Raw genomic sequence first — 27,777 nt, 5'->3', positions numbered from 1 at the left:
TTCTAATGAAATTACAATTTTAATGAATCTCCTTAATTTTATAGCATTAATTGTAAAATAAAAGGCTTAACGTTCAAATATAGCTACGGTATACGGTATACCAACTATTCAATAATCTTACTGAGAGCAAGTCATCTTTCGACCCAGGTTGTGTTAGCCCGACACAAGTTCCGTTGTCTCCTACAAATTTAAAGGCCGGTTTTTGCAATGGGAGCTCAACTCGATTCTTGCACACGACAATCACTCGGGGTTGTTTGGTCGAGCATCAAGAAATATTAAGAGCGCCACGTTTACGTGTCCAAATTGTCTCCAAGGATGGTCAACAGCCTGATTTTGATTTTGCGCGAGGCGTAGATTGGCGATTCCGCCATACTCACGCATGTACCTAAAAAAGTGAAAAAAGAAAAAAGCTTTTAAGTTTTGGTTTGTGAAGCGAAAAACAAATTAACTTACCTCCGAACATCAGCGTCTGGATGTCTGTGTGATTCAAACGGATCTGGCAACGATTTAGTATGACCTGCGACGACACTCGGCTTGCATTCTACCTTGCCGGCGACGGTGGTGGCCTTCATGCCGCTGGTCACGCTGTAGGATCGCCCTTTGCCCGTCGTAATAAGCCACCAGCGGACGGACGGACGGATAGCGGTCGTCGCACCACTGGGTCAAATCTTCCCCTTGCATCACAAGGGCTCAAAGTACGGGCACCAGCCGTGATCCCGCGGTCGAAATCGACCGGGGTGATCTTCAGTAGGAAGGGTGCAGCATTTCCTAGTTTAACAGACCCACCTTGGCCACCTTAATGGTATAGTCGATTTGATGCAGCCGGCTCCGGGGACACTGAACATTTTGACAAAATTCTGCATTTAATATCTGAGTCTAAATTTTAATCCTCTGACGAATACAGCAACTTTTTGTTGGAGCTGTGTTGACATTCTGTTTTGCATTACGGTCCTGCCAAAGGAGCAATGCAAGTAACGATGTAGGTGCAGTGTGAAAATCATAAAGTGGTGCTGGCAAAATATGAAATAAATATAAGAAAAAAAAATTCTACGTGCGTATGTTGTGCGTATGTAAAGTGAGGTTAAATTTTGTCAGCCAGCAAAACCAAAAGGTGCGCTAGTGTGCGTACGCGAAACGTCATAAAGCTCTATTGATAACTTCAAGCAAAACAATGTAAACGGGTCAATGTGACTCCATAAACAAAGAGTGAATTTTAAATTAAATTAAATTGAACTCATCTCAAATTGAGATCAATATTCAAAACTATCGTAGCTTCGATTGTAGCGTGAATATTATCAACATATTTTTCAATTCAATTTAATTTTTATTTTTCGAGATAGCATGTTACAATTTTGTTTCATTTGTGCTTGTATAGAGATTTGGATTTGGACTATGACTGTTTCAGATACTGACTTGGTTTCATAGAAATTGTTTGTTTCAAATCTTCAAATCTAGGAAAAGGGTGGTAAAAACCTAGCGAAATCCATTATCAACATATACACAATTTGTAAACAATCAATTTGAGTTTTTTTAACAAAGAAAAATCAAATATTTTTAAAATTTATTAAATTTATTAAACAACAAACAAGTTGGAAAAAATATTTATACTCACCTTTTTTACGGACATAAATATTTATGCCTTTTGGATTATGTCTTTTTTTTCGATTCCACCCCCTTTGCACCTTGCATCGTACATCGCCTTTCTTTTTTGACAAGTAGTCTCACACTGTTCTAGGGCCCCAAGAATACTTTTCCATCCAAGGAAAAATTGTTTTGATTTGCGCAGTAATTTAGAAACTGTTACTATAAACTAGTTTTTCTTGCCATTTTTCGTGGCACAATCAACAAAAGCGGTTCGATTAAGGGAGTCACCCACACTGGGCGCCGTTCATCGGTGTAGTGCCAGACCGTCTTCCAGCTCTTCTGTTGGTGCTTTGAGGAGAAAGGCGATGGCCCACATTAGTTCCAACTTGCCGGATGATGCATCTGCCCGTGTCAGACAACGCGTGATGCACTGTCTCAAACGAACTTCGTCCAGCATCCGCCGGAAGCCGGATCTAGCCTGACGCAGGAGGAAAGATTCGTCCGTTGCCTAACTCGGAGTGAGTGAAAAGTCTGAATCAACAAGAGAAATGGGGAAAAGACAGCTGGAAATATTTTGCAAATTCCACAACAACTAGTAAGTTTACAAATCTCAAAATGTAAACAATAGCTCCTTTTAACAATGCAGGTTTTGTCAAATAGTTATCTGTCGGCTCGGTCGGCTCGGAGTTTGCAAAATGATTACAGCTTTCCCGATTCAAATATTGCTCTAGAAGTTATCCCCCGGGCATCAACACGAAATATGCTGTTTATAATCGAGCGAAACAAGTTCCTATAAGTGTATCTGTCAGTAGGATTAAATAATTTTGAGAAAAGAAAATAACTAGTAATTTTGTTTAGGACCTACCGCAACCGGCTGTCTCGATTTCTTTCAGCTTTCAGCTCTGAGAACTGCATCGTTATTATTTCCACCAGACTCCGTTGCACCTGTTGACAAATCTGTGATCGATTCCCCTCTAGGGGGAACATGGACGGTCAAAGGCAATCAAAGGTCAGGCAGAAGATGCAACAATTCGGTCGACGAGATAATTCTTTCACAAATTTACAACGAGCTGTTAAGATGTAAAACACTTCCACTCTCTTCCGAACAAACATTAAAATTGAAAACAATCCACAGCTGTCAAACAAGATTTTCACTAGAGTTTACATGATTCTTAATTTACATGAACAATATTTTACATTGAATTTGACCTTTACATGATCTTTAATTATTGAAAATGGCAAAAAAAACTATGCGTTTACATGAGATTCATCAATTACATTTGTTTTCAATTTACATAACAGGTTTTTACATATGATTTATGCGTTTACATCGTATTTAATTTTTACATCGAGCATATTCACATTTAGAACATAGTTTACATGACGTGGAAGTTTACATATTTTTTTCTGTGTAGACTTCGGTATGATTTAATGGTATTTTACCATCTATTACTGGGCAACCAAGGGCACATTTTGGTCCCTGTTATTTGCCCAAGTAATACCAAAATTTGGTATTCCCGTGTTATTTACCCCTGCTCGGGGAGCTCGAGCTCTCTGCTCAGACCACCTCGCGAACGACAAGTCCTTGTTCGTGGAACTCGAACCACTGAAGTGTCCGGTCTAGATTGCAATCACGAAGAACGACGAGTGTATCGTGGCCAAGCATTCTGGCAAGGTTAAAGTGATCTCCAAAGTGAACGACAAGGACCTTCTCTGCACGATCGAAATTGTTCTGTTTGTGCCCGTTGTGTTGCAATCTCTTCTCGGTCATGCGTGTTGACGATGCGGGAATGCGTGTGACCTACGCCGAGGGTGAAGTCGCGATCTACCGTGGGTCGGTGCTCGTCGCGAGTGGAAAACGAGTCGGGAAGCTGTACCGTTTGAACTTCGTGCGCGCGCGCGTTGACGAAAACAAGTCGATGTTAACGTGCGGACTCGTGCCGAAGAACGTCCAGCTGTGGCACCGTCGGTTCGGCCACTTGAACGCGAAGTCGCTCGACCAGCTGATTCGCCGGGACATGGTCTCGGGTTTGAAGCTCAACGGTGGGCAGAACGGCAAAGAACTCGTTACGTGCGAAGCTTGTGTGCTCGGCAAACAAACCCGGAAGCCGTTTGCAGTGCGCGAAGGCAAACGTTCGTCGCGAGTGCTCGAGTTGATACACTCGGATGTGTGCGGACCCATTTCGCCGGACGGCTTGGACGGAGCGAAGTACTTCGTGACCTTCATCGACGACTGGAGCCACTTCGTCGTGGTTTACCTGGTGGAGGCGAAGAGCGAGGTCTTCGGTACTTCAAGATGTACGAGGCCATGGCGACCGCCAAGTTCGGGAAGAAAGTGTGTCGGCTCCGCTGCGACAACGGCGGGGAGTACAGAAGCAACGAGTTCGAGCAGTTCTGTCAGGAGGTCATCCAGGTGGAGTGGACGGCGCCATACACACCCAAGATGAACGGTTCAACCGCACCCTCGTCGAGAAGTCTCGAGCCATACTCGAGGACAGTTGTGTTGACAAGAAGTTCTGGGATCAAGCGATCCAGACAGCGGCGTATCTGACGAACCGCAGTCCTTCGAGTGCGCTTCCTCCGGATGTGACGCCGTACGAGCAGTGGGAAGGTAAGAAGCCTGACGTCTCCAAGTTGCGTGCTTTCGGCTGTCCCGTGTACGCGCATGTGCCGAAGGAGTTGCGGAAGAAGTTGGATCCCAAAGCTTGGAAGGGGATCTTCCTCGGTTACACCCGCGGCGGCTACCGGATCTACAACCAAGAAATGCAGCGCATTGTGCACACACGAGACGTGGACTTCCTGGAACTGGAGAAGCCCGAACACAAGGCGAAGTGGAACGACTCAGACGTGGCTCTGTTGCCGTCACCTGAGGCCGACGAAGATTCGATTGCGGCCGATGACGAGCAAGAACCGGAAGAAAGCCAGGTGGAGACAGACGAAGAATATGAAAGTTTGCAGGAGGAATCCGAAGGTGAACCACACGAAGAAGAGCCGAACGTCGAGAATCCGCCAGAACCAGGACCGAGCGGCGGCAGGCCGCAGCGTCCGCGTAATCCACCGGACTGGCACAAGGACTACCAGGTCGAGTACGCAGCTTTCGCGCTGAACGCAACCAGCTACGTGGACGATGTCCCGAGTTCGCTGGCTGAGGCGCGCAAGAGAAGTGACTGGCTGAACTGGAAGGCGGCGGTGTATGACGAGATGAAATCGCTTACGAAGAACGGCACGTGGACTCTGGCCAAACTCCCGGATGGCCGAGCCCCCGTGAGCTGCAAGTGGGTGTTTGCAGTCAAGCGCGGATTGGATGGATATCGAGTTCGGTACAAGGCGCGCCTCGTGGCACGAGGTTTCAGCCAACGCAAGGGATTCGATTACGGGGAAACCTATTCACCCGTCGCCAAGCTGGACACCCTGCGGACGGTTCTTGCCGTTGCCAATCGTGAGAAGCTCGTCGTGCACCAGATGGACGTGCGCACGGCGTTCCTGAACGGAACCCTGGAAGAGGAGATCTTCATGACTCAGCCTGAGGGCTTCGAGGAAGGGACAGATCTCGTTTGTCGCCTGAAGAAGTCGCTGTATGGCCTGAAGCAAGCGTCGCGCGCCTGGAACGAGCGGTTCAACAACTTCGTCGTGGATCGTTTGAAGTTCGAGCGGAGCCTGAACGATCAGTGCCTTTACACACGAAAGGACGAACGGCAGACTTTGATCATCGTGCTCTACGTCGATGGCATCGTTATTGCCGGCACGACGCTGAAGGCAGTGGAGACGATCAAACGCTGCTTCTTCAACGAGTTCGACATGACCGACGTCGGAGAGATAAAGTGCTTTCTCGGGATGCAAGTCGAACGGAACCGGGATGAAGGCGTGATGCGGATCAGCCAGAAACAGTACATGGAGAGTTTGCTGCGGCGATTTGGGATGGATGACTGCAAACCTGTTTCCACTCCCATCGAAAGTCGCCTGAAGCTGCACAAGGGCATGGAGGAGGAACGGACGAGTCAGCCCTACCGAGAGCTCATCGGGTGCCTGACTTACGCCTGCCACACCACAAAGCCGGATCTGGCAGCAGCGGTTAACTTCTTGAGCCAGTATCAGAGTTGCCCGAACGAAGCGCACTGGAAACACCTCAAACGGATTCTGCGCTACATCAAAGGAACTCTCGACGTTGGCCTTGTGTACCGAAAGAACTTGGAAGCGCCAACCGTGGAAGTCTTCGCCGATGCAGACTGGGCGAACGACGTGCTGGACAGAAGGTCGGTAAGCGGTGGGATTTTCAAGGTGTTCGGATCGACGGTGGCCTGGATCACACGGAAGCAACAGACGGTCTCGATATCTTCGACTGAAGCTGAGCTCACTGCGCTTTGTGCAGCGGTGTGTCACGAGTTGTGCCTGGGACGTCTCCTGCAAGATCTCGGATTCAAGCCAGAAGAACCGGTCCGAGTTCACGAAGACAACCAATCAACGATCCGGGTTGCGGAGGAAGCAAAAGACTTCGGGCGTCTCAAGCACGTTGATGTCAAGATTCACTTCATCCGTGACCTCATCAAGCAGAAGCGGATCATGCTGGCGAACCAGCAAGCGGACATGATGACGAAGGGGCTACCTGTAGCAGCTTTTCGCAAGCAGTGTTCCGCTATCGGACTGGAGCGTTGCAGCGGTTGAGCAGGGGTGTTGGGAAGGCAACCTCTGCCAACTAAACCAACCCTGTACCCCGGAAGTGGTACCAACATGACGGCGCGAGTGTTGCTGTCAAACAGCATTCCCAAGTAAAACGTTCTCGAATAAACACGCGGAAATTTTGTAGTCGAACTTAAATTCGTTTTAATTTCATTTTTCCGCTGCCATTCCGAAAACCACTTTACGTGCCGTTGCAGTTCCGTTCCGAATATCTGATGCGAAGATCTTTGTTTATTTACATTCTCTGACTGCTCGAAACAACAAAAACAAACAGTTCAGCCGTGTGGCTGGTTTCATGGAAAACTGCTTGAATGAATATTTTATGGCAACCCTGACTGCATGAATGAAAAAACTCATTCGAGCACGATCTGAGCACGATGAGCGTGATCTGGCGCGATTTGGCGCGATGAAGGAAAGATGAGCAAGAATACAGGAATTTGGTGCGATTTGGCGCGATTTTTATCAAATCGCGAAGTGTCATCCCCCTCGATTTAAATCATGAAAAGCCAACTAATGCTGAAGAGCCACAGCAAACCACTTATTATGTAAATCAAATGTAGTTATTATAAGAAGATTCAATAAAGTATATTTAATTACAAAAAATGTGTCTCAAATGAAATAAATAGGTTTGTTTTGATTTTTTTTCAGGATTTTTTACAAGCATTTACAACAGCTAATAGCATCAACACATGTTCGAGTACAAGTAATACGTCAACCTCGACTTCATCAGATACAGATACGGTACAGGAGATGAGCTCTGATTCAGATAGTGACTGCACAAATATGGATGAGGTATGTTAATAACGACAATTCAAACTACTAATCGCCATACAAAGTTGAAAGATCCATCTTTGAATCTATCACATAGAATTTCAGGTGGTATTCCATCCCGGGCAGACGGTAATAACAAAATTCATAATATTTCAATAACAAATCCTGTTAAAATAACAAACAGTGTTATTATTTTAACCTGAAGTTCAACTTCAAGAAGAAAAATTAATAACAGTTTCTGATAAAATAACAATATTTGGTATTGAAGTGATATTATATTGAAAATGTTTAATAACACGCCAATAAGAGGAAATGTTATACATTTCAAAAACTCTCCTAATAACAAAATTTGTTATTCGTTCGGTATACTGACTTAGAAATAAAATTACCACAAATCGCACAAATGGAAAAGTTTCTAAGTGTCCATAACACAATCTGTTATTATTTTTTCTTTTGTTAAATATGTTTAGATCTTTGGGATAATTTTGTCTAATTTCGTCGGGGTCAATATTTTGGCCATGAAATGGGGTCCTTAAGCTAAAATTATTCTAAAAAGTTGAAATATTGGAAGTTGATTTTTTAAATTATTTGATATACCCCCTAAGGGACTTTGCTAAAATTGGCTAGAACTATGGGATAATTTTGACCAATTTCGTCGGGGTCATTATTTTGGCCATGAAATGGGGTCCTTAAGCTAAAATTATTCTAAAAAGTTGAAATTTTGAAAGTTGATTTTTTTAATTATTTGATATACCCCCTAAAGGACTTAGTTTAAAATGGTTAGAACTATGGGATAATTTTGACCAATTTCGTCGGGGTCATTATTTTGGCCATGAAATGGGGTCCTTAAGCTAAAATTATTCTAAAAAGTTGAAATTTTGAAAGTTGATTTTTTTAATTATTTGATATACCCCCTAAAGGACTTAGTTTAAAATGGTTAGAACTATGGGATAATTTTTACCAATTTCGTCAGGGTCATTATTTTGGCCATGAAATGGGGTCCTTAAGCTAAAATTATTCTAAAAAGTTGAAATTTTGAAAGTTGATTTTTTTAATTATTTGATATACCCCCTAAGGGACTTTGTTAAAATTGGCTAGAACTATGGGATAATTTTTACCAATTTCATCGGGATCATTATTTTGGTCATGAAATGGGGTCCTTAAGCTAAAATTATTCTAAAAAGTTGAAATTTTGAAAGTTGATTTTTTTAATTATTTGATATACCCCCTAAAGGACTTAGTTTAAAATGGTTAGAACTATGGGATAATTTTTACCAATTTCGTCAGGGTCATTATTTTGGCCATGAAATGGGGTCCTTAAGCTAAAATTATTCTAAAAAGTTGAAATTTTGAAAGTTGATTTTTTTAATTATTTGATATACCCCCTAAAGGACTTAATTTAAAATGGTTAGAACTATGGGATAATTTTGACCAATTTCGTCAGGGTCATTATTTTGGCCATGAAATGGGGTCCTTAAGCTAAAATTATTATAAAAAGTTGAAATTTTGAAAGTTGATTTTTTTAATTATTTGATATACCCCCTAAGGGATTTTACTAAAATTGGCTAGAACTATGGGATAATTTTGACCAATTTCGTCGGGGTCATTATTTTGGCCATGAAATGGGGTCCTTAAGCTAAAATTATTATAAAAAGTTGAAATTTTGAAAGTTGATTTTTTTAATTATTTGATATATCCCCTAAAGGACTTAGTTTAAAATGGTTAGAACTATGGGATAATTTTGACCAATTTCGTCGGGGTCATTATTTTGGCCATGAAATGGGGTCCTTAAGCTAAAATTATTCTAAAAAGTTGAAATTTTGAAAGTTGATTTTTTTAATTATTTGATATACCCCCTAAGGGATTTTACTAAAATTGGCTAGAACTATGAAATAATTTTGACCAATTTCATCGGGGTCATTATTTCACCATGAAATGGGGTTTCAAGCTAAAATTAATCCGATAAATTAACTTTTGAGAGTTCTTTTTTTTTATTTTGTTATATTCGCTAACGGAATTGATTTATTTATTGAGAATTTTTGAAGTGTGAATAACAAAAACTGTTATTATTTTCACAGAGCCAGGAAGTCGGAGCTGACGTTGAAGTTCGAGCTGGAGTGTGACCTCGGAGACTGCATCGGATTCATCTAATTTTCAGCAACTTTTACTTGGAGTCGGAATCTGTGAAGTCGGGTATTTTTGGAGAGCTAAAGTCGTCGTTGACGTCATATCCTGCATCCAGTGTCGGAGTTGTCTTCAAAGTATGGATTCAAAGTCGCTTGGAGGTACCCGACTCTACAGCCCTGACTAGTACAGAGGAGTTATGGCAACTGCAGGTTTATTTGCAAATTATAAATAAACCAAAACAATAACTTTTTTTGTTATGGAGACATACCAGTGCAATAACATTTTTTGTTATTATGCTGCTCCACCTCTCCGCACAAAATAACAAATCTTGTTATTCCTTCATGATTCCTTCTGTGTTATTGGTTTGTTATTGCAATAACAACATAATAACAGTTTAAGTTATTCTTCGAACAAATCTTTGTTATTGATTTTTGTTATTTTAACAACTAATCCGATCATCCCAATAACATATTTCGATCTTCTCACAATATCAAAAACTGACCTTCCCAAGTTATTTCCGTCTGCTCGGGATTGCAAAACCCGTTGTTTTCAATCTTGTGAAAACACAATTTTGACCGATTCCTAGTTTGTATATGGACAATCAAACACAAAGGATTTCAAAACACTATTTGGACAAGTTTGAAAAAAATATCCGCGAAAGAAAACCATCTTTGTTCGATGAGATTCATTTCCATCTTGGTCAGTATTTGAAAACAATCACCTTTTATTTGTTGACAATTTTCCGTATGTGGGTTTGATTTTGAGACACCCATTAGATCCGAATCGAGGTATTTTGCACCCGAAACGTCGACCTGTCAAGGTTGCTCGAATATGTGAGTACGGGGTCTAGCTCATTTCCCCGAATGACAATTCCCCGAATGCCATTTCCCCGAAAATCATTTCCCCTAATTGGCCACATCCCCGAAAACCACTTCCCCTAATCAGGCACATCCCCGAATGCCATTTCCCCGAATATCATTTCCCCTAATCGGCTATATCCCCGAATGCCATTTCCCATAATCGGCCATTTCCCCGAATGCCATTTCCCCGATGTGACACTTACGCCAACTGCCGTTTATTTAAATTTTAATTTTCCTGAATTTTCATATTCCCTAATCTTTATTTTCGCTAAAGCCTTTTCCATGACTAACAGTTATTTTCTCTCTCAATTTTGGGTCTAGCTCATATCCCCGAATGACATTCCCCCGAATGCCATTTCCCCGAAAATCATTTCCCCTAATTGGCCACATCCCCGAATACCACTTCCCCTAATCAGCCACATCCCCGAATGCCATTTCCCCGAATATCATTTCCCCTAATCGGCTATATCCCCGAATGCCGTTTCCCCTAATCGGCCATTTTTCCGAATGCCATTTCCCCGAAGTGACACTTACGCCAATTGCCGTTTATTTAAATTTAAATTTTCCCGAATTTTCATATTCCCTAATCTTCATTTTCGCTAAAGTCTTTTTCCATGACTAAAAGTTATTTTCTCTCTCAATTTTACCGAACAAACAGCTTTTTCGGGTATGCTGTTGATGAAATGTTGTAAATTGGGTTGTAAAGCCCTTTGTCAATTTTTATGAAAAACGGTAAGAAGCACGAAGCATTTCTGATAACGTTTTTTTATTTCATTTTTATGCAAAAAAAAGTTATTGACAAAACAACATTTTTTCGATGGATCAACTATGGTCCCCTTGGAACGAGCTGTCAAGAAGGAGCTTTTCTGCCAAGAAGGGCCGGGAAGTGAATTTTTAAAAATTGAATTAAAAATCCATTTTAAATACTTTTCGGTCGTTCAAAGGGTCATTGTACTTAGAAATCATTATGAACAATAATATCAGCTTAATTTTAGGAGAAAGGCCCCCGTTACGGTGTCGAGAGAAAACCGGAGCTGGGTCTCGGTAGCTTCAAGGTGGCAGCCCCACCCCGAGACTAGGTATCGCAGCCCCAATCCGGCTGCATACCGAAATCAAAACCATTACGAACAATCAAGAAGGAATAAGGATCCGGAACAAACGGCATAGACCTAGGCACGAAAAGGACACCGATTGGAAACTCGGAACATGGAACTGCAGATCGCTACGTTTCGATGGGTATGAGTACGCTCTGTTGAACGAGCTCAAACCCCGCAACTTCGATGTTGTAGCGCTGCAAGAGATGTGCTGGAAGGGAGCGAAGATGTGGGAGGATGATGCTTTGGAGCTCATCATGTACCAGAGCGGCGGAGCCGAAAACAAGCTGGGAACCGGCTTCATAGTGTTGGGCAAGATGCGGAGTCGTGTGATAGATTGGGAGCCGATCGACGACCGGATGTGTAGATTGAGGATTAAAGGCCGTTTCTTCAACTATCACATCTTCAACGTACATTGCCCACACGAGGAATCATCCGATGCCGAGAAGGAAGCGTTCTACGCGAAGCTGGAGCAGAAGTTCGACAGCTGCCCGCAGAGGGACGTCAAGATCGTCATCGGAGATATGAACGCCCGCATAGGAAGGGAGGAGATGTACAAGCCGGTGATCGGGCCGAACAGCCTGCACACCGTCACGAACGACAACGGCCAGCGGTGCATCAACTTCGCAGCCTCCCGCGGTATGGTGGTACGGAGCACATTCTTCCCCCGGAAAGACATCCACAAAGTCACCTGGACATCGCCTAACCAACGAACAAAAACACAAATCGACCACGTCCTCATCGACGGCCGATTCTTCTCGGACATACGGAACATCCGCACGTACCGCGGTGCGGACATCCACTCGGACCACTACCTGGTGGGTGCAAGCATGCACTCAAAACTGTCGACGACGTATCACCGACGACGGAGCCGGCTCCCACCGCCGTTCAACACCGAGCGGCTGCAGGACACGGCTGCGGCTCAGCACTACGTGCAGCAGCTGGAAGCGAGCCTGCCAACGGAGGAGGAACTCGGCGCTGCCTCGCTCAACGATGGATGGAGCAGAATATGCTCGGCCATCGGCAGTGCCGCTGAAGCCGCGCTAGGTAGTACGGTCCGAGTTGGAAAGCAGCGCTGGTTCGACGAGGCGTCTTGACGAGAAGAAAGCAGCTTATGCGGTGAAGCTGAGAGCTGCAACTGATGAGAACGTGGCCAGATACAAACAAGCGCTGAAACAGCAGAGAACGGTCTTCAAGCTCAAGAAGCGCCAGCTGCAAGATCGCGATCGCGCCGAAATGGAGCAGCTGTTCCGGCAGAACGAGACGCGTAAGTTCTACGAGAAAGTTAACCGGTCCCGCAAAGGCTATGCGCCGCAAGCCAACACTTGTCGGGACGCCGAGGGAAACCTTCTTATGGACAAAGGCGAGGTGTTGAACAGGTGGCAGCAGTTCTTCAACGAGCACCTCAACGGCGATGTAGCGCATGGAGACGGCTTTGAAGCCCAACTTGGACCGCCCGCTGCCGACGAACAGTTCCCGGCACCTGATCTGGAGACGGTGAAGAAGGAGATCAGGCAGCTGAAGAACAACAGGGCCGCCGGTAAAGATCGGTTACCCGGTGAGCTCTTCAAATATGGAGGAGAGCAGTTGGCGAGGGCGATCCACTTGGTGATTTCTAAGATCTGGAGGGAGGAGAAACTACCAGCAGAATGGATGGATGGTGTCGTGTGCCCCATCTACAAAAAGGGCGATAAGCTGGACTGCGGCAACTACCGCGGTATCACGCTTATCAACGCGGCCTATAAAATCCTCTCCCAGATCCTCTGCCGTCTGCTGACACCGTACGCACGGAGGTTCGTGGGCCCCTATCAAGCGGGGTTTACTGGCGCTCGGGCCACCACGGACCAAATTTTCTCGCTCCGGCAGATCCTCGAGAAATGCCGTGAGTACAACGTGCCCACACATCACATCTTCATCGATTTCAAGGCAGCGTACGATACAGTCGACCGCGAACAGCTATGGCAGATCATGCACGAGAACGGATTTCCGGACAAACTGACTCGGCTGATCAAGGCTACCTTGGATCGTGTGATGTGTCACGTGCGAGTGGCAGGGGAGCTAGCGGACCCCTTCCAATCGCATCAAGGGTTACGACAAGGTGACGGCTTATCCAATGCGCTGTTCAACATCGGACTTGAGGGAGTTGTGCGAAGAGCGGGTATAGACACGAGAGGCACGATTTGCAACAGGACAGTCCAACTTCTTGCTTATGCGGACGACATTGATATTATAGCGAGAGACCTAGAGACGGTGAAAAGGGTTTACACCGCCTTAAAGACGCAAGCAGGACGAATTGGATTGGCCATGAATACGACGAAAACAAAGTACATGAAAGGGAGGGGCTCAAAGGACGTTGACCCCCCAAGACTCACCCCTCTAGCTGTGGATGGCGATGTGCTGGAGGAGGTGAGCGAATTCGTGTACTTGGGATCGCTGGTAACGGCCGACAACGACACCAGCTTAGAGATCCGGACTCGTATCCACTCCGCGAATCGCGCCTACTTTGGATTACGGAAAACCTTGACATCTGATCGAGTGCAACGCGCCACGAAGCTGACCCTGTACAAGACACTGATTAGACCGGTTGCCCTCTATGGCCACGAGACCTGGACGCTGCGGCAAGAGGACGAACGAGCCCTTGGAGTTTTCGAACGGAAGGTGCTGCGAACGATCTACGGTGGAGTACGTACAGCTCAGAACGAGTGGCGAAGGCGCATGAACCACGAACTGCACGCGCTGCTGGGAGAACCGACCATCGTCACCCTGGCGAGAATCGGGAGGCTCAGGTGGGCCGGCCATGTCGCGAGGATGGACGAAGACCATCCTGTCAGGATGCTCTTTGACCGCGCGCGACCGGATGGCGGCACTGGCCGAAGAGCAGGAGCGCAGCGTGCACGATGGGGTAATCAGATCGAGGCGGACCTAAGAAAGATCTGCAACCTAGGAAACTGGCGAGCTGCAGCCCAGAACCGAGCAACATGGAACAACCTTCTTGATACAGCACGGGCACCGCGTATGGTGTTCTAAGCTGTTTGGTATGGTATGTATTAATTTTAGGACCCAATCACAGTCCAGACTCGATTATCCGAAGTTTCGATTATCCGAATTTCGATTATCCGAAGTGAAATTTTTCCGTGGTCTTCAGATAATCGAGTTGTTGTGTGTTCAAGAACCCAAAAATCGAACAAATAGGTACATAAGGCTTGTACAAATTTTAATAAAAGTTTTTGTTGATTATACTTTTCGCCAAATCCAAAACAAGCAATGTGAATAAAATGATCAGTGTGAACGGGGTTCTGTACTACGAAAATCGCACGGTATGTTTTTTGAATCATAAAAAATAACAAAACTTCTATTGCATTATTATTATCATGTCTATAAGTTAAAAGTATTTGGTTTGAGAATATATAACAAAAAGTCTGTAACAATATTCATTGTGTTTGAATGAATAGTACCAAACCTTTCAACACCCTTTCCCCCCTAAAATGCTACGTCTGTTCTTAGTGAATCCAAAAAGAAAGTTGATCATTCAAGGCCAATACGAACCTTTCAAGAAATGTTGTATGTAGTTTGATGTGATAAAAATTGCCATCATTTTTTTTCTTATCAAATGCTATTTCCCCGAACGGGGTCATGCGAAAATGCCCGGTGACCAGGAGCGCGCGCGCTCCTGGGCACCGGGCATTTCCGCTTGACCGCGTTCGGGGAAATGGCATTCAGGGAAATGACTATTCAGGGATATGACTAATCGGGTAAGTGGCATTCGGGATTGTGGCCTGTTCGGGAAAATGACTTTCGGGGATGTGGACGATTAGGGGAAATGGGAAATTCGGGTAAATGGAATTCGGGGAAATGACTATTAGGGGAAGTGTCTTTTCGGGGAAGTGGCATTCGGGGAAATGTCCCTTCGGTAATATGGGTTTCGGGGAAATGTCATAGATTCCTCAATTTTACCGAACAAACAGCTTTTTCGAGGGCTGTTGATTAAATATTGTAAATTGGGTAGTAAAGCCCTTTGTCATTTTTTTAACAACGTTAAGAAACACGATTAAAAACCATTTCTGATGACGTTTTTTATTTCATTTTTTATGCAAAACAAAGTTATTAACAAGACATTTTTTTTTCGATGGATCAACTATGGTCCCCTTGGAACGAGCTGTCAAGTAGGAGCTTTTCTGCCAAGAAGGGCCGGGAAGTGAATTTTTAAAAATTGAATTAAAAATCCATTTTAAATCCTTTGCGATCGTTCAAAGGGTCATTGTACTTAGAAAAATAAGCTTTATCATTGTGAACACTAATATCAGCTTAATTTTAGGACCCAATTACAGTCCATACACACAAAAAAATATTACGGTAATGACAAAAGTAACTTACTTTTGAATTAAAAAGTTGTTAAAATTTGCTACATTAAAAGTTTTTTTTCTTGTTTTGAAAATGAAAACTTTTACTGCTACAGTTTTTGAAAATCTCATTGCTCACTGATTTAAAAGTTTTTACTTTTAATTCGACTGTAAAATTTCTTTCATTTTGACGTTCTCGTGTAACCGTGTACGCCTAAGTCGCAAATGTAAACAAACACTTTGGTGGGTCCGGTGGTGCTGGTGAGTCTAGGACGCAAAGTAAAGCCGACCGCGGCAGCAGCCAGGACTCGGACGCGGATACCTTCGTGAGCCAAACAGCAGCAGCGGAACGCCTTCGAAGGAGGGTGGTGCAGGAGCGGGACGAGGTCGAGTGCTCGAAAAGGACAAGACCAGCTTCCTGCAGGAACTGCAGCTGTTCCACGGCCGGAATTCCTAAGAAGGAAGCTTGGGTGTTTTGTGGGGTTTGTGATTGATTTTGTTTGTTTTTGTAGGATGAGAGGTAGGAATGTGGATTCGCACCGGTTGTATTGGGTGCTGGTGGCCCGGGATTGAAGGTCAATTCGCGTGAGGACTGGGGCGAGATCATCGAGGAGATGGCGCTGCCGAAGCGTTGCGTGAACAACGAGATTGCGTTGAAGAAGATTAACTTCCAGTTTTTGGACAAGTACGCGAAAGTTTATTTTCACGATGGGCCTCCGACGAAGAGGAGGACGACGAAAAGCTACATAATCGGAGGTGGTCAGCGCAGATGTTGCACTCGGTGCCGGCGGTTTACAGCACCGGTGAGTATTGAAAATGTGTGCAGTGGTTAGCCAACTTCACTTACTTTCCATCTTTTTTAGCAACTTCCCGCCCACAAACACTCACGTCGCGACGGCGCAGCTTCAGCCGAATGAATCTGGACAGTGAGCCAAAAAAAATCTGTGTCATTCTCGAATTAGGATTACGTGCTCAAAATCGAACTCCGTTCCGAGGGCCTCATCAACTCCATGTTCCGGATGTGCTTCCAGGATAGGGAACTCCCCGTTCAGGCACTTTACTTTCCAGCCGGGAAACGTCGACCACCCTTCCCGAATCAATGGCCAACTCCTCCAAGACTGTCCTGATTGAGGCCGGAAACGTGACCATCGTGTTACACTGCTGTCGCGTCGAAGCCTCCATCCGGAACCGACCAAACTGGGGTATTCGGAAGTGACCGGTGGCGTACCGTATGAAGCAGAAGCTAGTGGAGAAGCGTTAAATACATAAAAAGGATTTTTCTAACATACTGTTTAATTTTTTTAAATAAATGTAAAAAACCAAGCACATTTTTCTGAAATTATCCCTGTAGTGCTAAATGTTGTGTATTCTTGCCATAAAAGGTTTCTTTTCCAAATAAAAGTAAAATACTTTTACCAATACAACGATTTTGTTCCATAAATGCATGGTAGTATCAAAAACTTTCCAACTTTTAAATTGAAAAGTTTGAACTTTCTACGAATATTCACCAACGCGAACTTTTAATCCAACGAACGATCTTTTTAAATTTAGAGTAATTTTTCTTTGTATGTACTCGATTATCCGAAGCCTCGACAGTTTTCATGCAGATTCTGATATACTTTCATGCCGCCATGCATCAGAATCATGCGACCGCCGGTTGGGTGTAGGCCGTCATTCTTGTAGGTCAGTGTAATCGGACACTCATCAACCTATTGTTTTTTCGTCTTCTTCTTCTGACATCTGTCATTGATTTTTTTTTTTGCTATCGAAAAAGTAATTTTCACGTTTTTATTGGTCTATTACCAAAAAAAGCTTAAGAAATATGCTAATTTATCTAATTAATTCCTATTTAATGTAAATCATATATCCAATTTATTTCTGCCAAACGTTGACTGCAAAACTACCCGAACTAAAAATAGTTATATTTGGTTCTCTTTCTATCGCTCTCATACTTCGCTGTTCCACTGCCTGTGCCTCGACCTGAACAAGTTGATGCTTTAGCCACTCGTTTATATAATGCAAAGATGGCTCAGTCGGCAGCGGGTAGCAGCAGTAACACCGAACATCCTACCCATCGTCCGTTCGATTACAGTCCAGCCTCCAGCATTATTCCACTTGGCCGTCGACGAGAAAGCGTCCCCTACCTGTGAAACATCTTTTTAAAATCTGAATTTCCTTTTGCTGCCCGCTTCAACCATTTTAAAATAGAACATAGGCCACACCCTTTTCCTACTGTAATCCAAGTCGAGCTTCTCATTTCCATTGGCCAATCAGAATTAGTTGATTTGAACTAATGTAAATTCCAAAACTAATGTAAATTTTCAAAATAATGTAAATTTTCAATGAATCTAATGTAAATTTCCAATGAACGTAGTGTAAATATACATCAGTTATCATGATACCTTTTGGTACATGATAAATAATGTAAATTTACAGGAATATTTTTTTCTGTACAGTTCCATGTAGAGTTGCTTTCGTCGTCACCTGGGTGCTGAATAGACAGAATGCGTAACGTGATTTTCGAAAGCTCCCCATTGCTCCCCACTAATACAACTGCACTACAGCTGTAAACATAAACAAAGTAGAAGGCTATGCTCAAGCTCAAGCGTGACATATTTTTTGCTGCTCATGTGAATTGTTTCGAAACTTTTTGGATCTGTTAATGTTAAAGTTTTCGCTAAAAAATTAAGTGCTTCGCACTTTTTTTGTTTGTAGTCTAAACGATGGGCGGCCAAAAGATGCCTATTTGCTTTCCACTAGATGAAAAATTATGTCAGAAGTGGGTGGAATTTTGTGAATCAGAAGAGCAACCGAATAGAAGTTCCGAGATTATGTATCTTTTAATGGTAGTGATAATATCGGAGTAAGATTATTCAATAGTATTTGGCAGGTGCCATTCATAGTTATTAATAATTCTTCGCTAATATTTCAAAACGAGTCATTAACATTGGTTTTGCGTGAAACCCAAAAAATGTTAGCGACGAATTATGCCAAGCGCGATTTCATCCCTCTTCTTAAAATATCCGTTTTTTTTCATAAAATATGTTGACTTTGAATACCTCAATAGCTCGACGCCATCAACTTTTTTTATTCCTCAAAATAAATTATAGATCGAACACAATACTTGCCACTTCTTGCTATCATTTTGCGAACAGTAAATTGGTTCCGCTTTGACAGTTCTAAATTGAGGCCGTTTTGCGAACCACTATTCTGTACCCAGGTCGTCACTTACAAGGTCATAGCCGTCCCAAGTGGCATTTCTTGATAGCAGCTCTCCAGTTCCAGGAACGTTTTGGGGGAAGCCACAAGAATGTTGGAATCAGTGTCTTGCGAACATTCGAGGTGAACGGACACTGTAGCTCTCCGAGCCAAAAACGTGTTTTTGACTCGGAAAACACGTTTTAGACCAGTTTTGAGCTCCCTGTATCTTTTGACAGGAGCAAGATAGCTCAATACTTTTTTCAGGAAAGTTTTAGAGAATTTTCTCAATTTTAACGCTTTTGTGTTGGTTTAAAAACTTTAGTGGAAAATAAAAATGATAAAAATCAAAATGTAAAAATTATGGTTTTCCCATACAAAATTGAAATGCAATGCGCAAAGTGTGGACGCAACTGTCGTAACTCTGGCTACATTCTGCCACACGCGGGAGCGAACCTTCGTTTCGTTTTATAGTCCCACCACCCACCACATAAAACTCAACCGCTCGCTTCAGGATTAAACGCCAGACTGAAGAACTCTTCTGAATCCCGAAACCCGAAGGCCGGTCCCGACACAATCGGTCTACAAGCGATCAAACACACGCGTAACTCTCTCAATTTCCCACAACCACGCCGCGCGAGTTCATCCCGAAGTTCATCAGCTACACTCTCACGACACATCCGCGTCTACGTTCGTTTTCGCTCTCTCTCTTTCCTCTACCAACGTGCGCGTTGCGCACACTTCAATCTACCCAGACGACGCGCTACACTTATACAGTTGCACCCGCGGAGCAGGCTCATTTCATTGCACACGAGGTTGCTCTCGCTTCGTGTGCATCTCCGTTGTCTAACGGAGAATCAAGAAACATTCGAATTGCGGCACTAACATTTCGAATGGTCACAGGCAATATCTCTGCAACATTTTGTGCTCATTTACGCATTCTTTAAATTCTACCATCATTGCCCGCCCTATCTGCGACATTTTCCTTCTCCTGTACTCCGCTTTGAATAAACAATTCAAATTTCGCAATTTTAACAATTCCCCTCCAGCGCATTCATCATCAGGTTTAAATTTTCCTTACAATTCAATCAAAATTCTAAAACATGATTGTTCTCTCTCGCAATCACCATCCTCTATTCTCACTAGAATTCAATCAACGGCTCCAACATAAGTCGTGTGGAGTTTCAAACTACCATTTCTTAAATCTTTACTCAAAACTGATTGAAATTCTCAAACCCAACGATTTTTCTCGCTCGCAAACACCATTTTTAAATTCTCCCTAGAATGAAATCAAAGGCTCCAACGTAAGTCGTGTAGGATTTCAGGCTATAGTTACTTAAATCTTTGTTCAAAACTGATTTAAATTCTCAAACCCAACAAATTTCTCGCTCAAATCAACATCTTATATTCTCCCTAGAAAACAATCAAAAGCTCCAACATAAGTACTGTAGAGTTTCAGGCTACCATTTCTTAAATCTTTGCTCAAAACTGATTGAATTTCTCAAACCCACCGATTTTTCTAGCTCAAATCAACATTTTAAAATTCTCCCTGGAATACAATCAAAAGCTCCAACGTAAGTCGTGTAGGGTTTCAGGCTACCGTTTCTCAAATCTTTGCTCAAAACTGATTGAATTTCTCAAACCCACCGATTTTTCTAGCTCAAATCAACATTTAAAATTCTCCCTAGAATATAATCAAAAGTTTCAACGTAAGTAGCCTGTACGGTTACTTAAATCTTTGCTCAAAACCGATTGAATTTCTCAATCCCACCGATTTATCTCGCTCAAATCAACATTTTAATTTCTCCCTAGAATACAATCAAAAGCTCCAACTTAAGTCGTGTAGGGTTTCGGGCTACCATTTCTTGAATTTTTGCTGAAAACTGATTGAAATTCTCAAACCCACCGATTTTTCTTGCTCAAATCAACATTCTAAATTCTCCCTAGAATATAATCAAAAGCTCCAACGTAAGTCGTGTAGGGTTTCAGGCTACCGTTTCTTAAATCTCAGCTCAAAACTGATTGAAATTCTCGAACCCAACGATTTTTCGCTCGAATCAACATTTTTAATTCTCCCTAGAATACATCCAAAAGCTCCACGTAAGTAGCCTGTACGGTTATTTAAATCTTTGCTCAAAACTGATTGAATTCATCAAACCCACCGATTTTTCTCGCTCAAATCAACATTTTAAATTCTCCCTAGAATACAATCAAAAGCTCCAACGTAAGTCGTGTAGGGTTTCAGGCTACCGTTTCTTAAATCTTTGCTCAAAACTGATTGAATTTCTCAAACCCACCGATTTTTCTAGCTCAAATCAACATTTTAATTTCTCCCTAGAATACAATCAAAAGTTTCAACGTAAGTAGCCTGTACGGTTACTTAAATCTTTGCTCAAAACCGATTGAATTTCTCAATCCCACCGATTTATCTCGCTCAAATCAACATTTTAATTTCTCCCTAGAATACAATCAAAAGCTCCAACTTATGTCGTGTAGGGTTTCAGGCTACCATTTCTTGAATTTTTGCTCAAAACTGATTGAAATTCTCAAACCCACCGATTTTTCTAGCTCAAATCAACATTCTAAATTCTCCCTAGAATATAATCAAAAGCTCCAACGTAAGTCGTGTAGGGTTTCAGGCTACCGTTTCTTAAATCTCAGCTCAAAACTGATTGAAATTCTCAAACCCAACGATTTTTCGCTCGAATCTACATTTTTAATTCTCCGTAGAATACATCCAAAAGCTCCACGTAAGTAGCCTGTACGGTTATTTAAATCTTTGCTCAAAACTGATTGAATTCATCAAACCCACCGATTTTTCTCGCTCAAATCAACATTTAAAATTCTCCCTAGAACAGAACCAAAAGCTCCAACGTAAGTCGTGCAGGGTTTCAGGCTACCGTTTCTTATATCTTTGCTCAAAACTGATTGAATTTTTCAAACCCACCGATTTTTCTAGCTCAAATCAACATTTTAATTTCTCCCTAGAATACAATCAAAAGCTCCAACGTAAGTCGTGTAGGGTTTCAGGCTACCGTTTCTTAAATCTTAGCTCAAAACTGATTGAAATTCTCAAACCCAACGATTTTTCGCTCGAATCAACATTTAAAATTCTCCCTAGAATACAATCAAAAGCTCCAACGTAAGTCGTGTAGGGTTTCAGGCTACCGTTTCTTAAATCTCAGCTCAAAACTGATTGAAATTCTCAAACCCAACGATTTTTCGCTCGAATCAACATTTTAAATTCTCCCTAGGATACATTCAAAAGCTCCACGTAAGTAGCCTGTACGGTTGTTTAAATCTTTGCTCAAAACTGGTTGAATTTCTCAAACCCACCGATTTTTCTAGCTCAAATCAACATTTTAATTTCTCCCTAGAATACAATCAAAAGCTCCAACGTAAGTCGCGTAGGGTTTCAGGCTATCGTTTCTTAAATCTTTGCTCAAAACTGATTGAAATTCTCAAACCCAACAATTTTCTCGCTCGAATCAACATCTTATATTCTCCCTAGGATACAATCAAAAGCTCCAACGTAAGTCGTGTAGGGTTTCAGGCTACCGTTTCTTAAATCTTTGCTCAAAACTGATTAAAATTCTCAAACCCACCAATTTTCTCACTCAAATCAACTTTTAAATTCTCCCTAGAATACATTCAAAAGCTCCAACGTAAGTCGTGTAGGGTTTCAGGCTACCATTTCTTAAATCTCAGCTCAAAACTGATTGAAATTCTCAAACCCAACGATTTTTCGCTCGAATCAACATTTTAAATTCTCCCTAGAATACATTCAAAAGCTCCAACGTAAGTAGCCTGTACGGTTACTTAAATCTTTGCTCAAAACTGGTTGAATTTCTCAAACCCACCGATTTTTCTAGCTCAAATCAACATTTTAATTTCTCCCTAGAATACAATCAAAAGCTCCAACGTAAGTCGTGTAGGGTTTCAGGCTACCTTTTTCTTAAATCTTAGCTCAAAATTGATTGAAATTCTCAAACCCAACAATTTTCTCGCTCGAATCAACATCTTATATTCTCCCTAGGATACAATCAAAAGCTCCAACGTAAGTAGCCTGTACGGTTACTTAAATCTTTGCTCAAAACCGATTGAATTTCTCAAACCCACCGATTTATCTCGCTCAAATCAACATTTTAATTTCTCCCTAGAATACAATCAAAAGCTCAAACGTAAGTCGTGTAGATTTTCAGGCTACCATTTCTTAAATCTTAGCTCTAAACTGATTGGAACTCTCAAACCCAACGATTTTTCGCTCGCACTTTTAAATTCTCCCTAGAATACATTCAAAAGCTCCAACGTAAGTAGCCTGTACGGTTACTTAAATCTTTGCTCAAAACCGATTGAATTTCTCAAACCCATCGATTTATCTCGCTCATATCAACATTTTAAATTCTCCCTAGAATACAATCAAAAGCTCCAACGTAAGTCGCGTAGGGTTTCAGGCTATCGTTTCTTAAATCTTTGCTCTAAACTGATTAAAATTCTCAAACCCACAAATTTTCTCGCTCAAATCAACATTTTAAATTCTCCCTAGAATACAATCAAAAGCTCCAACGTAAGTCGTGTAGAGTTCAGGCTATCGTTTCTAAAATTTTTGCTCAAAACTGATTGAAATTCTCAAACCCAACCATTTTGTCGCTCGAATCAACATCTTATATTCTCCCTAGAACAGCGATTCTCAACGGGGGTACCGGGGCTACTTGATTTACATGGTAGGGGGTACCAGCCTAGAAGAAAGTTGAGAATCGCTGCCCTAGAATATAATCAAAAGCTCCAACGTAAGTCGTGTAGGGTTTCAGCGACGACACGACAAGCCACTCGCTTCCAAAAAGTGGGCACCAAATCGGCTTACCCCTCCGCTTCCTTTGGAACTCGAAACGTCAAACCGGTCGAACTGACGTTTCCCTGAAAAAAATGATAAAATCAGCAGCACTGCTACTTGACATTTAGAAATGTCATTTTTTGTTTGTTTTTCGCAACGTCGTCAAATTCCTTCCCAACCTGGTTCTCAACTGGTTCTTTTACTCCGGAATGGAATAATATGGCCACGATGGCCTTTAAAACGAAACTCGGATGATTACGCGTTGTTGGCCAATTTAAGGATAAGATCACCGACCTTAGGACGGATTCGGCTGTCGCTGCGGGAGCGGGCGTCGGAGTGACTGTACGGGTCGGAAGAGGAGAGCGACAAGGAACGTGATGGACGAAGTAAATCAACGGAATGATTTACGCGGAAAATCTCGACAGCAACGAGGAAGGCAAGAAGGTAAAAGCACTCTACATACTGGGACAGCTGGTCCATTTGCTTAGGTTTGACTGTTTTGATTTTCTCTTTTCAGATTATTCTGTTCTGGACGATGCTGGCTTCGTTGCAGAGCGTAAGTGAGATTGATATTCGCGAAAAGGCCGATCCGTTCCTGGCGAAGATCTTGCACCAGCTGGACACGGGACAGCAAGAGTTGGATGATTACGATGGTGAAAAGAGATCCCATCTGATGGCAAACAAACGATGCCAGTTGCCAAAAAGAAGTTTCTGCGAACAGCGCAAGGGTTACGAAAAAGTTTACGTGCCGGCGTTAAAGCCAAAACCCTCCGAAGAGGCAATGGGACTGATGGTCATCGGTAAGCAGCTCTAGTACGTGCAACCCGTGTTCGCTGGCTTCAAAACCCTCAACAGAATCGAAAGTCGCCTGTACAAGACGGCCCTCGAGAGCGATGTAAATCTGCTACTTTGCGCCTCAACCAGTGCCGGTAAAACGAACGCAGCTTTGCCACCATGATGCGCGAAATCTTTAAGCACATCAACGACGAAGGAACGATCAACGTGGACGAGTTCAAGATTATCTATATCGCGCCGATGCGATCGCTCGTCCCGAGCATAGGTAAATAACAAGGGAAATGCGTAATAATACCTTTCTCTGGTATCAATACCAAATTTTGGTATTCCTGGACCCTTTAAAATTTGTCTTGAGGATTATGCAAGAGCAAAATGTGGTATCATACCAATTTAAGGTATTGTTTTGATATTGAAAAATTGCAGAATTTGTCAATGGTCGAACACCACATATTGGTATTCTTTTGGTATTACAGTGTTTTATCAAATTCCTCTGAAACTATGGGAAAATTTTGACCATTTTTGACAAAATAATTAATTTTGCACTAAAATGATGTCTCAAAGCGAATGCTTTCATTGAAAACCGGAAATTTCAAACTTTATTTTAAACATTTTTGATATACCCCCTAAAGAAATGACTTGAAATTGTGGAAAATTTTCTAAGTCAGGATGGCACATTTTGGTATTATTTTGGTATTGAAAGGTTTGATCAATTTTCTCTGAAACTTTGGGATTTTTATTTACCAATTTGGACAAGATAATAAATTTTGCGCTAAAATGACTTGAAAAAAACCAAATACTTTGAAAAACGAGTCAATCGAAAGATTATTGAATTTTGTTGAATTTCAATCCAGTTTTATTTTAATAACACTTATTTTTCAATCTTGTTATTTTTCAGAATCTTCAAGAACTTCATGCACAGGCCGTTCATCAATGACAAATGCATTCGGTGTGGTGAAGAATATCACTAAGAACAACATGGAATCATCAGGTGAGTAGATTTGGCTGTTGCATATGGATCATTTCCGTTTTTTCACTAACTGCAACTGCTGCACTAAAAATGGTATGAAAATACCAAATTTTGATATTACTTGTGCAAATATCAGCGACCAAAATGTGATCTTGGTTGCCCAGTAATAGATGGTAAAATACCATCAAATCATACCAAAATCATGTACCGTAAACTGGGGTGACTTTGATAGCCCGGGGTGACATTGATAGAAATTTGATTCGGCCACTAATTTTGATACATCGAATGTAGCAGTCACAATTTTGCATATATGTTCGATAATAAGCTATCCCTTAATGCTTACATACTCAAAATTCTCAAAAAAGTTTAGATATTAATTTGACGGGCATTTGAAAAACCTATCAAACTCACCCCGGGCTATCAAAGTCACCCCAGTTTACGGTATGTGCAAGACCACAGGAATACCAAAATCTGATTTTCAAGGGCGCGGGAATACCTAAAAATAAAACCGTGGTAATACCATGTTCAGGTATTCGAGCAATGTTCAAAAATCCAGAAGACCTCAACTTGGTATTGAAATGGTTTTATGTTGTGGTATTATTTTACCTTTGGAATATCATGGTTTGGTATTGTTGTGCCCTTCCACATACTAGGCTTTGGTATGATTTCATGGTATTTTACCATCTATTACTGGGAAACCAATGGCACATTTTGGTCGCTGTTATTTGCCCAAGTAATACCAAAATTTGGTATTCCCGTGTTATTTACCCCTGCTCGGGGTACAGGAAACAGTGGGTAACTTTGGCAAACGCATCGCGACTCTGACGCGTGTCCAAGTTGACCGGATATCATCAGCTTAGTCGGGAACAGATTGCCTCAACGCAGGTTGCTCGCCGGAAAAGTGGGACATCATCGCCAGAAAGCGCGGCGAAAAAAGTACACCAAGCTGTGTAGCAGCTTTACCTGCAGGGCATGACGGAGGCTAGCACACCGGTCGTAGAGGTCTGCCAAAGAAACTGCGGGTAGATTATCCTGTGACTGACACTACGAGTAGACTGACGATGGTCTACTCGACCAGCGAAGATGAGCGGACTGCCCGTGCCCAAAAACGCGATCAACGATACCAGCATTTGGACGAGAAAAAGAGAAGATCAAATAGCAGTCGGAGAAGCTGAAAGGACAGATCATGCTGCAGAAAAGTTGTAGCGAAGGCGAAACAACGGGAACCTACAGGTGGACGACGGAGTTTAATAGGAAATGGTGATAACTGTGCGTTAAGAGGCGTTGTAGAATGCAATAAAAACTCCAGGGGTGGAGGGGGGGGGATGTTTTCTTGACAATGATTCCGTTCATATGATGTCTTCGGCATACTGGTGGACTGGTGGAACCGTTGTCGCGATGACCCTTGCAGAACACGTGGTCGGGGAATTTGACCAGAGCTTTTTACGGTCGGAAGTTGTCCCGCATTGCCTCGACCGAAATTGAACTTGACCTTATGGAATCCTTACTGACGTCCGGAATGCAGCAGGTTTGTAATCTCTCCAATGCTAGAGGCAACATACTTGACCTAGCTTTCGTGAACGACGCAGATAGAGTTGACCTGATCGAACCTCCGTCGGCTATTCTCAAACCCGACCGACATCACAAACAGTTTGTACTGAAGGTTGACCTCCACCACAATCCCGACCAAGTTAGCCAACACTCTGCTGACGTTGCTGATTTTGACTTCAACCGATGTGACCATGTTGCTGTTACGGATGCATTGAATCAAATCGACTGGGACAACGTGCTGAACTCGGAAGACGCCAACACTCAAGCATCACATTTCTACAGCGTAGTATTTGACGTGATTCAACTGCTCGTGCCGAGGAAACGGATAGCTAGAGATCGATCAATCAAACAACCATGGTGGAATGCTGAGTTACGGCATAAGCGGAACATTCTGCGCAAAGCAAGGAAACGACTGTTTCGGTCGAAATCACCGGAGGATAACGTTTGTGTCGAGCGACTGGAAACGGAGTACGAGCTGCTGAACGAAACACTGTACCGTGAGTACCTCGACAACATTCAAACCCGCTTAACGGATGACCCTTCGTCGTTTTGGAGTTACGTTAAGAGCAGGAAGCGAACTGATGGCATTCCTTCCGTGGTCGATTCGGGTGATCGTAGCTCAAACAGTCCTGAAGAAGCAGCTAATTTATTTGTCGACTTTTTCAAAGGCGTGTTCAACCATGGCTTGCACACCGCTCCAGCAGATTATCTCGACGAAATTCCCTCCCACAACATTGACATGCCATTTCCGGTTCTTTCTGAAGCAGAAGTTCTAGAAGCTTTGGCTGCAGTTGACTCTTCAAAAGGCCCTGGTCCTGATAAGCTGCCACCTTCTTTCATTAAAATGTGCGCTGGATCGTTGGCACACCCTGTAAGCTTAGTCTTCAACCGATCGCTTACAAATGGTCAGTTCCCAGATGTGTGGAAAGTTGCTGCCATTACGCCAATTCATAAATCTGGACGAAGGAAAGATGTTCAA

General features: G+C 42.8%; 2 protein-coding genes across 2 annotated transcripts; both read left to right on the top strand.

The window, feature by feature from the left end:
- The first annotated feature begins 12,211 nt into the window (after positions 1-12,211).
- On the top strand, positions 12,212-18,659 carry LOC128092490 (uncharacterized). The gene is made up of 2 exons (XM_052706387.1): positions 12,212-16,256; positions 16,317-18,659. The coding sequence occupies exon 1, from the start codon at positions 12,350-12,352 to the stop codon at positions 14,138-14,140; it is 1,791 nt and encodes a 596-aa protein (XP_052562347.1). The 5' UTR covers positions 12,212-12,349; the 3' UTR covers positions 14,141-16,256; positions 16,317-18,659.
- Positions 18,660-22,670: 4,011 nt separating this feature from the next.
- On the top strand, positions 22,671-26,469 carry LOC120429055 (putative U5 small nuclear ribonucleoprotein 200 kDa helicase). Its single transcript, XM_039594198.2, has 2 exons — positions 22,671-23,929; positions 24,003-26,469. The coding sequence occupies exons 1-2, from the start codon at positions 23,885-23,887 to the stop codon at positions 24,297-24,299; spliced, it is 342 nt and encodes a 113-aa protein (XP_039450132.1). The 5' UTR covers positions 22,671-23,884; the 3' UTR covers positions 24,300-26,469.
- Positions 26,470-27,777: the final 1,308 nt, after the last annotated feature.

This window comes from Culex pipiens, chromosome 1 (genome assembly GCF_016801865.2).
Source record: "Culex pipiens pallens isolate TS chromosome 1, TS_CPP_V2, whole genome shotgun sequence".
In the NCBI taxonomy this organism is placed as follows: Eukaryota; Metazoa; Arthropoda; class Insecta; order Diptera; family Culicidae; genus Culex; species Culex pipiens.
This window is presented reverse-complemented; position numbering and strand designations above follow the sequence as displayed.

Excerpts from the sequence above, each read along its gene's own strand:
- LOC128092490 (XM_052706387.1), top strand. The coding sequence starts at position 12,350 with ATGGAGCAGCTGTTCCGGCAGAACGAGACGCGTAAGTTCTACGAGAAA.
- LOC120429055 (XM_039594198.2), top strand. The coding sequence starts at position 23,885 with ATGATTTACGCGGAAAATCTCGACAGCAACGAGGAAGGCAAGAAG. Across the intron at positions 23,930-24,002 it reads GCAACGAGGAAGGCAAGAAG|ATTATTCTGTTCTGGACGAT; the intron begins GTAAAAGCACTC and ends TTCTCTTTTCAG.